The sequence below is a fragment of the Micrasema longulum genome, unplaced genomic scaffold (genome assembly GCF_059751315.1).
Source record: "Micrasema longulum isolate JH-2025_06_02 unplaced genomic scaffold, ASM5975131v1 h1tg000508l, whole genome shotgun sequence".
NCBI lineage: Eukaryota > Metazoa > Arthropoda > Insecta > Trichoptera > Brachycentridae > Micrasema > Micrasema longulum.
In genome coordinates, this window is record NW_028277705.1 from 516,920 (window position 1) to 531,767 (window position 14,848).

The 14,848-nt window shown below is 31.8% G+C and overlaps 1 protein-coding gene across 2 annotated transcripts in view; it reads left to right on the top strand.

The window, feature by feature from the left end:
• LOC148280978 (plasmolipin-like) overlaps nucleotides 1–14,779 on the top strand; it is an 81,139-nt gene extending 66,360 nt beyond the window's left edge. For both annotated transcript variants that reach the window (XM_088227501.1, XM_088227502.1), the window contains exons 2-4: nucleotides 6,139–6,306; nucleotides 8,722–8,835; nucleotides 12,018–14,779. In XM_088227501.1, the coding sequence (XP_088083627.1) occupies nucleotides 6,139–6,306; nucleotides 8,722–8,835; nucleotides 12,018–12,107 (372 nt within the window). In that variant the 3' untranslated portion in view covers nucleotides 12,108–14,779. The remainder of the gene's footprint in view (nucleotides 1–6,138; nucleotides 6,307–8,721; nucleotides 8,836–12,017) is intronic.
• Nucleotides 14,780–14,848: the final 69 nt, after the last annotated feature.

Here is a 14,848-nt window from a genome sequence, read left to right on the forward strand (position 1 = left end):
TATTATTAATATTTAAAGCATTAACTTTGTGGTCAAACATTTTAATAAATGTTATTAAATATTTGTATATAACCACTTACCGGCTTTTCTATGTCTACCGGTTTCGAGACGTACCCGTCTCTTCATCAGGACACCAATTAAACCAACATGCAAACCAATATGCAAAACCCACTATACACCTTCACCATAGTTGTTGCACAAAAATATAAAACCAACACAACATGCATTTTAATTAGCACGTGCACTGATTAGGACAAACATGCACTGATTAAATTATGAAAATAGAGTAGAGGGGATTGAGGGAGGGGGTACCTAAGCTTAATAGGATTAATAAAGTGACCATTACAGTGGAACATCGTATAAAGGACTATATTGGAAGTTTGTTTGATTATTTATCAAAGGAACATTATTTTTTAAAGCTTTCCTAATGTGAAATATTTCAAGGAACAATCCATGCAAATTTATCAGTGCATGTCATGTTGGTTTTATATTTATGTGTAACAACTATGGTGAAGTTGTATAGTGGGTTATGCATGTTCGTTTGCATGTTGGTTTAATTAGTGTCCTGACGAAGAGACGGGTACGTCTCGAAACCGGTAGACATAGAAAAGTCGGTAAGTGATTATATACAAATATTTAAAATCATTTTTTTATTTTAATTTGGCGTTGCTTAGCAGGCGAGATAATTCAGTCGAATGAATCTCACCCACATCAATAAAGGTTTATGGCCTGTTAATTCACAAAAGTCGAGGAAGAGTTGAGGAAATGAAGATGTTTAAACATAGGCAAAATGGTAAATGTTACACAGTGTGTGAAGTTTCAAACCAGCCAATGACAATTCATAAGCCCTGTAAATGCCTAGACTTTCATATTCCCTCCTCAAAAATGTTTTCCTTCCCTGTTGCAATAAATGTATTTATTTATGATTTATTAAGTTGATTCATAACATCTCAAGAATGAATATAAACTTGTTGAGGTAACTCATTGTACAGCTTCAATCCCTTGTACAATGAGTTTTTCTCCTCATTGGTAATCTTTATTTATTTTAAAGAAACAAACAGTCGACAATGATATAGTAACGTTAAAAAAATACATTTTAAAGACAGACCAGCAAAGTTTCTAAATTAGAATCATACATATTATTAAATTGGGTTACAACAAAAGAGTGTGTTTACGTGTATTTGTATGAGAGTAAGTGTAAATGTGTGTTTATGTGTATTAGTGTAGGAGTAAGTGTTCAGGTGTGTGTAAAGTGTAAGCATCATTAAATGGTAAGTGGGATCGTATCGCAGCCAGAAATAAGGGGTCTTAATTTATTTTTTAATATTTATCTTATCTTTTTTATCCCTAGTTTCATATGTATGAATGACATTGTTAGTTAAATTTGGTTATATATATATATATTTTTTATCCCATTTATTATTTTATGTATTAAAATTGCTACATTATATTTTAGATTAGCTCTAAATAACTCCCTTGGGAGTGAAATCCAGCCTGTCTACGAAAATTTGAGCATACTCAAAACATTACTGATTATTATTTTATTGGGTTTGTACGTTTAAGGTACAATATTGCAAAATACATATTGCATATAAAGGGTACACGATGTAGAGGATGAATATAAAAAAATTGGTTAAGTATACAATGATAAAGAAGCTTGTATAATTTTGAAACCGGTCGGTAGAAAAAATACAAAATAAGTGGTTAAAAACAAAGTTGTTTTATATTTATTTTATTATTATGAATAACCACAAAGTTAGTGCTTCAAATATAAATTTTATAGGATAGTATTAATTCACAAATTAAACTGCGTCGTAAAACTGTTGTTTTGCCCACAATGCTCTAAACTGTTATTTCAGATAAACAGTTTTTTCAGATAAACAGTTTTATGGAGCAATAATAACATCTTGACTATTTTTTCGTTACAGCAACAACTTTATTTATTTTTGTGAAACTCTTTCCTCTGTTTTAAGATAATAACTGTTTTGAAATAACTGTTTCTTTTTTCCAACCATCTCTACCACCATACTCTCTAGAAATAACATTAACGTTGAATGAAAAATAACAAAAGCATATTCCTCAATATTTTACATTATCACGAGTGACAACGAGTCATGAGTGACAATCTACTAGGTCGCTAGATCGCCTATTATTTATTATTTTTTGCCTAAACAATGCTTCGTGAGAATTTTTCAGCGTGTTAAACAATGGTGCTGGTTCTTCGCTAGTTACACGAGTATCGTCAAGGTCCAAAGGATGAAGAGAAAAATAACTGCAGATGTAGAAAGATATAATGAAGAGATTAGAAGTTTGATTTTCCGACTTCGACTTCTCTCTCTCTCTCTCTCTCTCTTATGAGATCTCTTTATGAGAAGCCCTTAAACTCTATTGCACATTACAAAAGCGTTCCAAATTATTGTTTTGGTTTTTAGTTACGGTTTCGGTTTTTTCGCTTGCAATTCTTGATACGAGTACTTACGGGCCTTACGGCCCGTTGTATTGCTGTAAACTGTAGCTAAATTCGTGATTGATAATCATAGGATGGGTTTTATCCGTATAGGTGACTCTATTAGCCGGTGGCTTATTATTACTCTAAGCATAAGATAATAACTACCAACGGCAATAAGCATATACAGGGTGTTTTTTAAACCCTGTCACATCCGAAACCACAATGATCAGTGTGGGCAAGAAGGCATATTAGTATATTTTAAAAAATATTTAGGACAACATTAAAAAAAAAAAAAAAAAAAAATGGTTGCTTACTTCTGCAGGGGAGAAGTGAGGGGAGCGCGGTGCAGTATCAGACTCCCCCCTTCGCCTCCTCGTTTCTGCCATGCAGAAGTAAGCAACCATTTGCTTTTTTTGATATTTTATTTTTTTAAATTTTATTCGTTCTAAAAAAATATTTTAATGTGGCAATATGTCTTCTTGCTAATACTGATCATCGTGGTTTCGGATGTGACAGGGTTTAATGAACACCCTGTATATTAATTTGCGCATATAACACAATACTAAGAGAATTTATATTCTCTCGGACAGTCAGGCTGCTTTTAAAGCACTGAACTCTGTCGAGATCAATTCTAAATTAACCTTGGAGTGCCTACGGGCGCTTAATTGTGTCGGTGAGTGTAACAGTGTGACATCAATTTAGGTACCTGGACACTCAAACATCGACAGTAACAAGGCAGCTGATGAACTGGCAAGGCTAGGAGCTGAGACAGCCTTAATAGGCCCTGAACCTTACAGTGGGTTGCCTAAATGTGCTCCTCGTAATGAGCTTAGGTCATGGGCCAGGAAGCAGAGTGTAATGCTCTAGCGACGAGTACCCGGCCAGCACCATGCGAAGGAACTGATAAAAGGGTACTCGCAAAGTTTTGCTTTTAACCTAAAAAGCTCAGCCGGAATCAAGTAAGAGTTATCACTAGAGCCCGCCCAGGCCACTGCAGGTTGAACAAACACCTCGCTAGAATGAACCTTTCCGAAACATGTAGATGTAGGTTCTGCAGTGCAGATCAGGGAACACGTCCTATACACATTATATGTGAATGTGATGCTTTACATCACGAAAGGAGCCTCATCCTCGGGGGACCACTGATTAAACCTAAGGATGTTAAAGAGCTCGCCTTCTACCTAATAGCCCGATACTTTACGGATCTGGGCTTGGAGGGGAAGATTTTTTTTTTTTTTTTTTTAATTTATTGGGGATATCAACAGTAATATATGTAACAAAAATACAACAAATAAAATATACAGAGAATAAAACCAATGACAGATATCCACAGAAATACATTAAATACACGTACAATACATACTAGTGTGTTTGTGTGAATGTAAGTGAGTGAGAGGGTGGGTGAGTGGGTGTTATATTGGAATGAGAGTGGACATGTGTGTAAATATTGTAATGTGTAAATATTAAGTGTCAAGTGTCGAAAATACAAATATATTAAAAATATTAAGAATTAGAGATAATATATAGTAAAATAAAATAAAATAAGATAAGATAAAATAAGACTTTATTTAGCAAAATGTAAGCACTCGCCTTCCACAAAGTAGTCAGGGTCTTTGTAGACCTGGGCTTGGAGGACGAGAACTATTCACGGGGACCCGTCACAATAGATCTTCATAGGTCGCAGTGACGCCCACCACTAAGAATTAACATTTTTATATTCATTACGGAAAGACGTATTTTGCTACAAAAAAGTTTTTACACAGTTCAGATTGAGGGAGTCTCAGTTGATACATGAACAAACGTATTATTTTTTTTCTTTGTAGAAGTAAAAACACGCGAGAAGTTTATGGTATAGTATCGTATATTGTATTAGCGACGTGACAGACGAATGCGGACGGTGTAATACTATTTATTTTTTTAACATATTTTTTTCACCAATTTATTGTATATTTTATACAAATTATATTTATTTCCAGAGAATCCATATAACATTTAGACATTTTAAAAATATTATGTGTCTTCTTGTTACTGGTTAGGTTTATTTTTTTATCTAATACAGACTAGCCCGTTTATTTTATTTTTTTATATTAATAATTATAGTCGTTTTTATTTCGTCGTACAAAGAAAGACATAAAAAATATACGAACACTGTGTACATATTATATTATTTTAATCACAGAACTGAATTATCTATTCTGTGATTTTATTGATTTCTTTAAAAAGCCTTCAAGATATATTAATGATTAACAGGGAAAGAAAATCTTATTGAGAAGGTAATATGGAAGTCCAAGCAGTTCCAAGGTCATTGACTGGTGTTTTTTGCTCACACTTTACACTCAATAACATTCTCCTTTCTTCCTATGTTTGAACATCCCTTCGCAAAAAAATGGTACCTACATCCTACATGTTTCATTTTCGTTGGGTTACGAAGATTTGTAGCTGAAGCTTTCGTTTATTCCACGCTATTAGAAAATATGCATATTCTTAAATAATGCAAGGTACCAATCAGAACGACACGTCATCCTCGTATCCTTATCCGCACTTGATAATGCATAGGGGATTTATTTATTTTATTTATTTATTCAAAATTACACTCGTTTAAATATTAATGAACTTATTAAGGCTTTTTAGGCTATGCCCGTGTCAAGCCATAATAATTAATAACAGAAATAGATAGTAACATTAATAAGAATTAATTATAATGACATGTGATGCAATAGAATAACAATCCAGAAAAACAAGGTATAAGTAGTAAATAATAAAATTCCAAAGAATACAATGCAAAAAAGATAATCAAATATAAATATTTCAATTTAAATTATACAAATTTAGATTCATACGTAATCAAATATACAAAATATTAGTATCATTAAAATCAACAAAATAATAGAAAAATGCAGTCGTATTGAAATAAAAAAACAAAATTATAGTATCATTGAAATCAATAGAAAAATAATAAATTTTAAAACAAAATTGAAATGATAGTTGAGATATGGTTTCTAGAAACTCACTCTATACGTAAGAAAAAGAAGAAATAGGAGTAATAAATAATATGTCAAATAAGAGTAGGTACTAAATTGAATTATACAAAAATACGTAATGAAAAAACAAAAAAATATCAAGATATATAAAAAGCAAATAAAAGTAGAAGCGTGGAAGGAAAGCAGATTTATCAATTTTCGCTAATCTCGAACTTTAAAAAATTGATTGTATCGGTACACCAAATACACCACGTATTGATCATTGGTTTCAAAAATGTGATCAGTCTTTCGCTTCAAGTTCCAGTCTAGCGACTATAAAATATTGCAATGTGAAACCACCTTTTGATCCATATTTCTTATCGGCCTTGTCAGGAATCAAACCCAAGCAAACACGCCAAACACTACGCTACGAGGCGGACTTTTCTCAATTAGGTTTCCTCTTTATGGGGTTTTTGAATCTGGATTATCTGGTTTTATTTTACATCCTCCTTCTCCATTTCACCCGTACACGCGGTAAAATAAAATAATATGGCCATTTATTTATTTATTCATACAAATACATAGGTATATATTACAAAAAATATATAATAACGTATCCCGAACTCTATGAGGCCAAGAGCACTATGCTGAGTTGGGATACAAAAATTAAAAATTTGAATTAATTAAACGTATTTCTGAATTTGTAATCAAATAATAATTCGTTTTCAGGTATTTGGAATAATATGCATGGCGAGTGCATCCCCCGCGCTGCTGTCAGGGACCCACTGGTTCTTGTTTGTAGTAGTCACATCCTTCATTGCCACCCTCATCTGGACCTTCGTGTACCTCCTCGGAGTACGAGAAGCCCTTAAGTTACCCATCAACTGGATACTAACTGTAAGTATTCTATAGGTATAAAATAACTTCTAAGCGCAATAAATTGGTCAAATTCAATGGAACACTCCTGTTTTTTTATAGCTTTTGGTTTGAACAGTTTGCGTCATTACGCAAACCTGTATCGAGGCAGGAATTTATTCATTATCAAACCAGTATCAGCAAGTGAATATTCATCGAGTATCACTAACTTGAAAGATCATGTCTTCTGCTAGTTGCTCTGGTAAGTTGGCAATCCACATCTTTATTGATAGGATTTTTTTCCTTCGTGAGTTGCGGCAGGTAGCTAAATACTTATGTCCAATTAAAGTTGAACGTAGTTATGCAGAAAGCAGCCAGCCATAGAAAAGTGAAACTGAGATAATGGCACTTTTGTGAAAAGAGTGAATAATCGAATCTACTCAACAGTTGGAATGTTTTCTAATTTTGACAAAAAATAAACAATGAATATATTATTTTTTAATATTACAAACAAGAATATAACTACCTATTTATCCTGTTTTAATGATGTTTAAGGTACCGTAAGATTTTTCTAGTACCGTGGGTGTTTTCTGCAAGTTGAGAAATGCCGTTTTTGTGATTGACACTTTTTTCAGAAGTTAATTGTTACAGTTTTTTAATGAAAGTGGCCTGGCTGTTTTAAGCAGAATATAGAATTGACCTTACTGCATCTTATAAAACCAAAATATCATTTTTCAAAATTGTGGACTGGCTGTTTTCTGCATAACTGTGTTCAGTTGTGGCTGCGTTGACCTTAAACCTTAAATTATTTAGAGTTTGAGTATAGATTTGCTTAGAATACTGTACGTTGTAAACTGTTTTTTAGAATTTAGGAATTTTAAGATGTCCATCATGATTCATTATATGTAATCACTGAGTACTATATATGGGGAGGTATTTAACTACGCTCCAAACCACTTTTAAATTTTCTTCTACGATATTATAAGTTATAAAAAGTCAGTTTTTGATCGAAACTGATTATTTTACTCTTGCTATATTCCAGTGGCGAGCCGTGATTTATTTTATAGGTAATCTATAAAAATGTTCATTAATTTGTACTACAATAAGTACTTACTCAACATGTAAGTAATGTAATTATAAATGACATTTTTTTTTTAATTCTGTGAAAATCAACTCAAACAACAATTATTATTAACCACGCGATAAACGTAGCTTTATTCTACAATATTTTAATACAATACTTGCACAAAAGTTTATTAACAAATACCACAATGACATTCCGCAGATATTTCCATTATGATCTGTCATTGACAGTACTGTCAAGACTTGAGCACTGGCCGATTTCTTTTAAAATGAATAATGCCTAAAACGGCCACTGCGAACGCCACCTGTCCTATGTGATACATAATATGTCAACGGTATCCCATCAAAGAAAAATAGTCCTTCGGAAATAATGATCGAAATACTAGTTTCCAAATAGAGAATCTTCTAAAAATATTTGTAATCTGCAAGTTTGTTTTAGTACGAAAAAAGCCGACTTGGGTTAAAGACGAAAAATACAGTGTACTTTTTTGTATGGAAGAATAAGCTGAGGTAATCGGCTAGTTTCATCGTTCAGTAAGAATGGGCTGGGCGCGCTTCATAGATATTTTTTTGTAGAAAGATATAAACGGTGATTTAACATAAATTACAATGACTTTTTTTTCCCCATAAACATGGTTGCTATAAATTATTATTATTAAAAGTCAATTATAATGGTAAGCTGTGCATAATCGCTTACTTTGACGATTCGCCCCTGCCATATTCTTGCCTCCGGTCGAGGCCGAAGCCAAAGGTTAAAATCATACTTACGAACACAGAATAAAATGTAAAAATAAGAACTGATTTTTTTACTGTTTTATTAATGTAATATATTATGTAAATGGATAAATTACACTTCACCAAAATATTCCGTTTTTGCAATGTTTAATCTTGGCTGGCGCATTCGGTATCGGCTAAATTTTGGTAGATTTTTGTAGGACAAAACTTCATTTATCGTCATCTTCATCGTCATACTTTAATTTTCCAATCATTGATATCGCAATAAACAATCGGTGTACTTTTTAATCACCAATTTGTAATTTGAATCAACAGTACACCGCAATATGCGTTTAAATGTTTAATGACCTATATTAATGTGTCAGTGCCTGTCGGCCGAGTTAACATACGATTTTTGTTTGTGTTATGACGCACACAAGACTATTTTATTTTAAAACTTTATTTCAGTGCCTACTATAATAGTATGTAAACGCAGCTAACGTTCGTACAATCACAATGGTGCTTAGGTCGCCACTCGCCACTCGAGAACTTTCAGAGCCCAACTGTCGTCATCTCCTCGCATCTTATTATGACATTTCCGTCTATCTTAAGTTTATGATATTTCAAAATATGTAATTTCGTTTATTTGTATTGTTTCAGGAACTGTTTAACACCACCATCACGACTATTCTGTACACCATCGCTTTCATTGTTCAGTTAGCTGTGTGGACTCCGCCCTACGCTTATTACAGGGCATCAAACCTTACAGCTGGAGTAAGTTGAATCATTCATTCCTTTTACTATATTAACATAAATATTTAAAGACAAAAAGCGTCGTAAACTGTTTTATAGCTTATTTTTAATTCCTATTTCATAGTCAGTATGCCACAATTGATGCACCATTCATTGAAGCATGCAAATCAGAAGGTATAACTACATGATATTTAATGTACCTACCTTCTTTTTAAAAAAATCTGAGAAAATTATTATTTGTACTACGTATTTTGTTTAAAATTACCCTAGCCTTTTTTTGATCAATCGTATACATTACGTATGACGGTAACTTTATTCAGATTTTTCCTCATGACTGGTGAAAATTAGCAAAATTTTATTTTTCTTTATAAAATTGTCAGACTGATTAGAGAGCAAAGTAAACCGCATATATTCAGATGAAACTAGAAAAGACGCGAAGAATGCATCAAAAAGTTCGTTTACATCTTTGACGAATTGGTTAAGTATACAATCTTTATTCTTTTTTAAACATTATCGATGCGAACTCGTACTTTAGTGTAAAGCTCCGTTAGAGTTTTCCCCGACTTTTAAATCATACCATTTTGATGCAGGTAACGTTTTGTCTGATATTTTGGTCCGAGTTGAATAATACCAGGGCCCCGATTACAATAGGAAGTTAACAGAGTTATCTTCGACTGTCTATAAAGAAAAATCTATATTTGTGGACGAAAATGAGTTATATATGAACTTTTAAATCGTCGGTAAACAGAAATTGAACACGTTTAGAAGAAAAAATTGTACACATATTCTGTTTTTCATACAGAAAACTTAATTTTACTTTGGAGATTAAATTGAAGATAAATGTGAAATTCCCATTGTAATCGGGGCCTAGAGCTGACTGGACTGAGAGACTTTACCACGCTTGCTTGATTTACAAAGTATCAAGTTCTCTTGACTTGGACGTCCACTGCTGACGATTTGTCGGCGGTTCAATTAGTGGCCTTATTCTGTAACTAATTAGTTTCGTAAATTCATTCGTGTGAGAGGACGAGAGCGAAATACGATTTTGATTCCGTTAGAGTGAGGTGGATATACGACGAATGAACGAACGATATTACGAAACGAAATTGTGACGGAATAAGCCTGCTGAACTACGGCTCGCGAACATGATTTTGGAGAACCAACGGGAATTGGAAGCCGGTGGAGAGGCTTAGGTGCTTTGAGGTTTAACTGAATTTTGGTCGCCCCTTATCACACGTTTCGGTTAATTCCTAAATTAGGACAATTAAAATTCCTATATTATGCTACTACCGTTTCTTCGTCGGTGTAGGCAGAATAGATGGAACACCACATGCGTCTATCCTGACATACATTCCTCGCTTCTTCCACAATACATATTGTCATACATTCCTTTCGACGCGAGCAGACTTAAGATTTTGGTTTATCTGACCATGCCACGTCCTTCTCGGCCGTCCTCGCCCTACGTTACCAGTCGTTCTCGGCACAAATATCTATTTTACCACTCTTTCGGCATCCATGCGTTCCATACCAAACCATCTTCGCAATCCTTTCTCAATCTTATAAATAGTCTTAGATTTGCATTCCCCTGTCAAACTTGCATGTTTTACACTACATATTTGTCTAAGTAAAGTTGTCTTTCATCTTTCCTCTTCCAGTTCCATGTTTCACTTCCATTTCTAAGCGTTGAGACTAAAATACATAGAAAAATATAACTCGGATACTGAATGAGTCAGGCACTCGTTTCTATTGTTAGTTGTACTAGCCGATGTAGATGTAGGGCTATGTGAACTAATTACCGCAATTGTTACCTACGTAGGTAAGTTAGGTACTTGTACTACTTAATACCTACGTTGGTAATAATTAAACGGTAGTCTTATGCGTTTCGCTTGGTAGAGGTCACGAAATACTGTTTTACTACAAGAGTTTTGCGATGTCTTCTTGCACATGTGAATCAACTACATAATATTATATCATCAACTTTATTTTCCTATCCACACCCATTAGTGCATAGGGCAATGCGTTGATACTACAATTACAGCGCGTCTAACGCTTGAAGTGCTAGTCCAGGAACAATGAAATATTGCAAACCACATTTAAACCCAATATTTTACGTCCAGCCTGCCAGCAATCGAGCCTGGGATCTCGAGCACCAACCATTAGGTACCCGAGGCGCATGTATCACCACCCGATTTCTCGTATCAAAATGTTTACCTCGACCTCGACCACGATTTTGGTTTTTTTCATACACATAACTGTATTATTTATCCGCCTGGACACAGAAAATACACGTATCTACGGTATTTTTCAGACCATAAGACGCATTTTTTTTACTCTGAAAATTGAACCGAAAATTGGGGTGCGTCTAAAACATTTTTTTTCTTTAAATTTATAGATTAATTAGATTATATTAGATTACTCGTATTGACTCAAACGTTAGAAAATCTTTTAGGTCTTTTCAGAAGTTTTTTTTGGTTTCTTCCTGTCATTTTTCCATAAAGTGTTTTTTATCCGTTCAAGACGTTTTAGAAATTTTCAGAAAAGATGCATTGTTTAATAATTATACCATATTATTTTTTTATTTACTTTCTTCCTTACAATTTACAAAAAAATGATAGTACTAAAGCATATTTTACAGAAATTATAATTATTTTCATTTTAAGGATTTAAAAAAATAAATTATGCCTTCGTATTTTAGAAGTCTATTTTTATACTTCCAAAATAATACTTATTATAATTAAAAATAAAACATTTCAATGGCTTGTTGTTAATGTTTTTTTTAAACCTTTTAAAATCATATTGTGTATTTATTTATTTACTAACGGACTTAGTCCATTTAAAAATAGCAAACACAAATCTTTATAATACATACATGCACACTTGAATAAAATACAAATAAAGAAAATTAAAGCTAAGACAAAAAATTTAATAATAATTACCCTCAAGAAGATAATATCTGGTCTATCTTAGTGATAAAAATATACGTTTTAGTAATGTCAACCTTTGTTTAATACCTATTAAAATTCTATGCATTAAAACTATTTCTAAATAAGTAACCAAATGTCATTGTGTAGTTAAAATTATTTCAGACAGTTTAAACAAAAAATAATTTATTCTTATTACCCCAGTAAAGAAACGAAAATTCCCCTTTTTAGTACAGAAATGTGTGATTTTTTTTTCTCACGTTGCTTTTATTTTATTTCCAGTGTTTCGGGCTGTTCAACACGCTGGTGTACGCAGCGGGAGTTTATTTCCTCTACTTGGAGCATAAAGCGGCTGGCCCAGCCACCTCCTGAGTGACACCTGGCGCCGGCGGCCGGTACTAGTCGAGCAGAGATCTGTACCTTAGCTAGGTACCGAACCTCACTCGGTCTACACTAGCGCCGCATCGCCGTATCCCGCTACACCAAACTAAATCATATCAGTTGGGGCACCAAAATATAAGAATAAAGACAATGTTAGTCAACATTGTTTATATCGACTATAATACTAAAAATATTGGAAAACGTCATATTGAAAAAATTAAATTAAATGCAGTCAAAATTATCCATTCATAGTCTTGGGAAAGCAAATTTCTCTCTTAAAAGTTTTTTTTTAGAAAACATTCAAAACATGTTGAGTAGCTGTAGGGTATTAACCACAATTTTATAATTGTGTTTTCAAATAGTCTTATTATGCATATTTTATTTTCACTGGTAATTTTGATTGTATTGCGATAATACAGTATTATATTGTCACATAAAAACAAAAATTCACACCATTGGAAAATTAAAAAATATATTGAACATTAGGAAAATTAGAATTGTTCTGATCTAATTCAGTCATTGTACCTATAATAAGATGTGAAAATTAATTAATAAATCAGTGTAATTGTAAAATTTTGGTAGACATGATTCATCCAATTTTCCTTCTAAGATTTACTTATTGTATTAAATAACAAGGTAAAATTTATTACATTTGGTAATTAAATAACATCAAATTAATTGAGGACCTCAGACCTCAAGATGGCCAAAGAATTCCATTCATATTTCTGAGAAAATTTCAAATATCTGTAATAGCACTTTTTAATCTAAATATCACAAAAATATTTTTTATTTCATAATATTTCTATTAAGTATTAAATTTGCAGTTGGCCGCTTTCGATACAATTTTTAGCGTTTGGCCATCTTTGATACTAAGAGGCCTCAATTATATTTATTCTTACATTCTTCCCATCTTAAAATTAATGTTTTTAACCTATATCTTTATAAAACTTTTGTTTGGGTGACTCTTTTAATTGTCGGTCACTTTAAGCATTGTTAATTTGTTGTCTTATATAAAAAAATCTTTATTTTACAAAGATGTTGTATAGTATAAGGCCACCTATATAAATAGCTATGGATGGTAAAATAGTAAACCCCACAAATCCAAAATGGAATGTTCTAGTACTACTGTAAATTCATCCAATCGTTACTATTTTCGTACTATTGAATATAGATTATTAAATATTCGTTTAATAGTATTATAAATAATAAGGAATAAATTTACGTACTGTTTTTATTTTGAGTTAAATTGTATTATTAATGTTTTCAAGATCTGTTAACTTCATAATGATTCTATTGCCTACGAAAAATCATAATGCATGTTTAGAAACAGTAATCTTAAAATTAATCGTGCATTTAAGTTGACAAGGATTGTCCTAAAATTAACATTTTAAATACCGAAATGGCAAATCACATTACATAGTAAATATTAACTCATTTATCGGAACATAGTTTCATAGTTTTAAATAATAACGAGTGTCAGTACATAGCATTTATTAATCATTGTTACTATTAAGAAATGAATTTGCAATAAGCTTAATATTATGTAATAGTCTTTAACCACTAAACGCAGTAAGTAAATTTCTATTTTTCTTGGCATACTTTACAGTATTCATTATTTAAAGGTAATTTTTCATACGGATAAAAATATTTCTGTAAAAATCAGGGAACAATGTTTGGAAAAAGTATAATTAGCTGTATGAAAGAACAAAGGCTGCAGCCTATTTGATAAGGGCATATTGATACAAATATATATAATACATATTAGGCTTTGGGCTGTTATATTAAGATTATCGGGTATTTTATTACGTACTTCTCTTCAGAATAAGATGCATTTGACATATTTATTGAACAAAGGGTTTTCTGTTTTTTTTAATCTTGACTATTTTAAAAATTTTGATTTTAACGTACCTCACTTTTATACTTCACTTTAATATTCGCTAGTTATAAATTCTTGCTAAATTAATGTTTATTTTTTATTAAGTATGTCTGCACAAGACTAATGGTGATTAGTTTTCTATTATTTCAAATATCAACAGCTTTTTTATAAAAGTAATTAAAACAATGTGATCCGTCTTTCAATTAGATTTTTTTGTTATATTTTCTGCTATTCGTATTGTATACATACTCAAATATGATTGGCTTGAATAATGCGTGCCTTTTCTGATAGTAGTAGCTTGGTGCTGCAGAAAACAAATAGGTTTTTAAGTATTATTTATTAGTATTTTTAAGATATTAACAGTTTAATTTAACATCTTAGTTTGTACAGTTACATAGTTTAATAAATCAAATATTGTGTCACAGTGTAAAGAATACTGCAGCTCTTATTAATAAAAACTAATTTAATAGTACACAAGCTGATTTTAATGTGTGATTTTTTCTGGAAAAAATATATGTTGACTGAATGTGAAGAAAATTTAATTGTTACTGCATATTTGTTGGTGTTTTAAAATTTATACAAGAGTTTGAAATATTTAATATTTTACGATTCCTAGATTGTAATCTGATAATAAGTAATCAGAAAATCTAAAAAAAAAATTTGTCTTTAACAATTGAAGAAAAAATTCAAAATATGAAAAACTTTATTATTTTTGCACTGAGCATTGGAAAAAATGTCGTGACACTTAAGCATAATTTTAAGTATAAATAAAGATTTTTATTTATGTTCTTCTTTATTTTTATTCCTTTTCCTTATATATTTTTGAAAATAAAACATATATTGACAGATATGCATA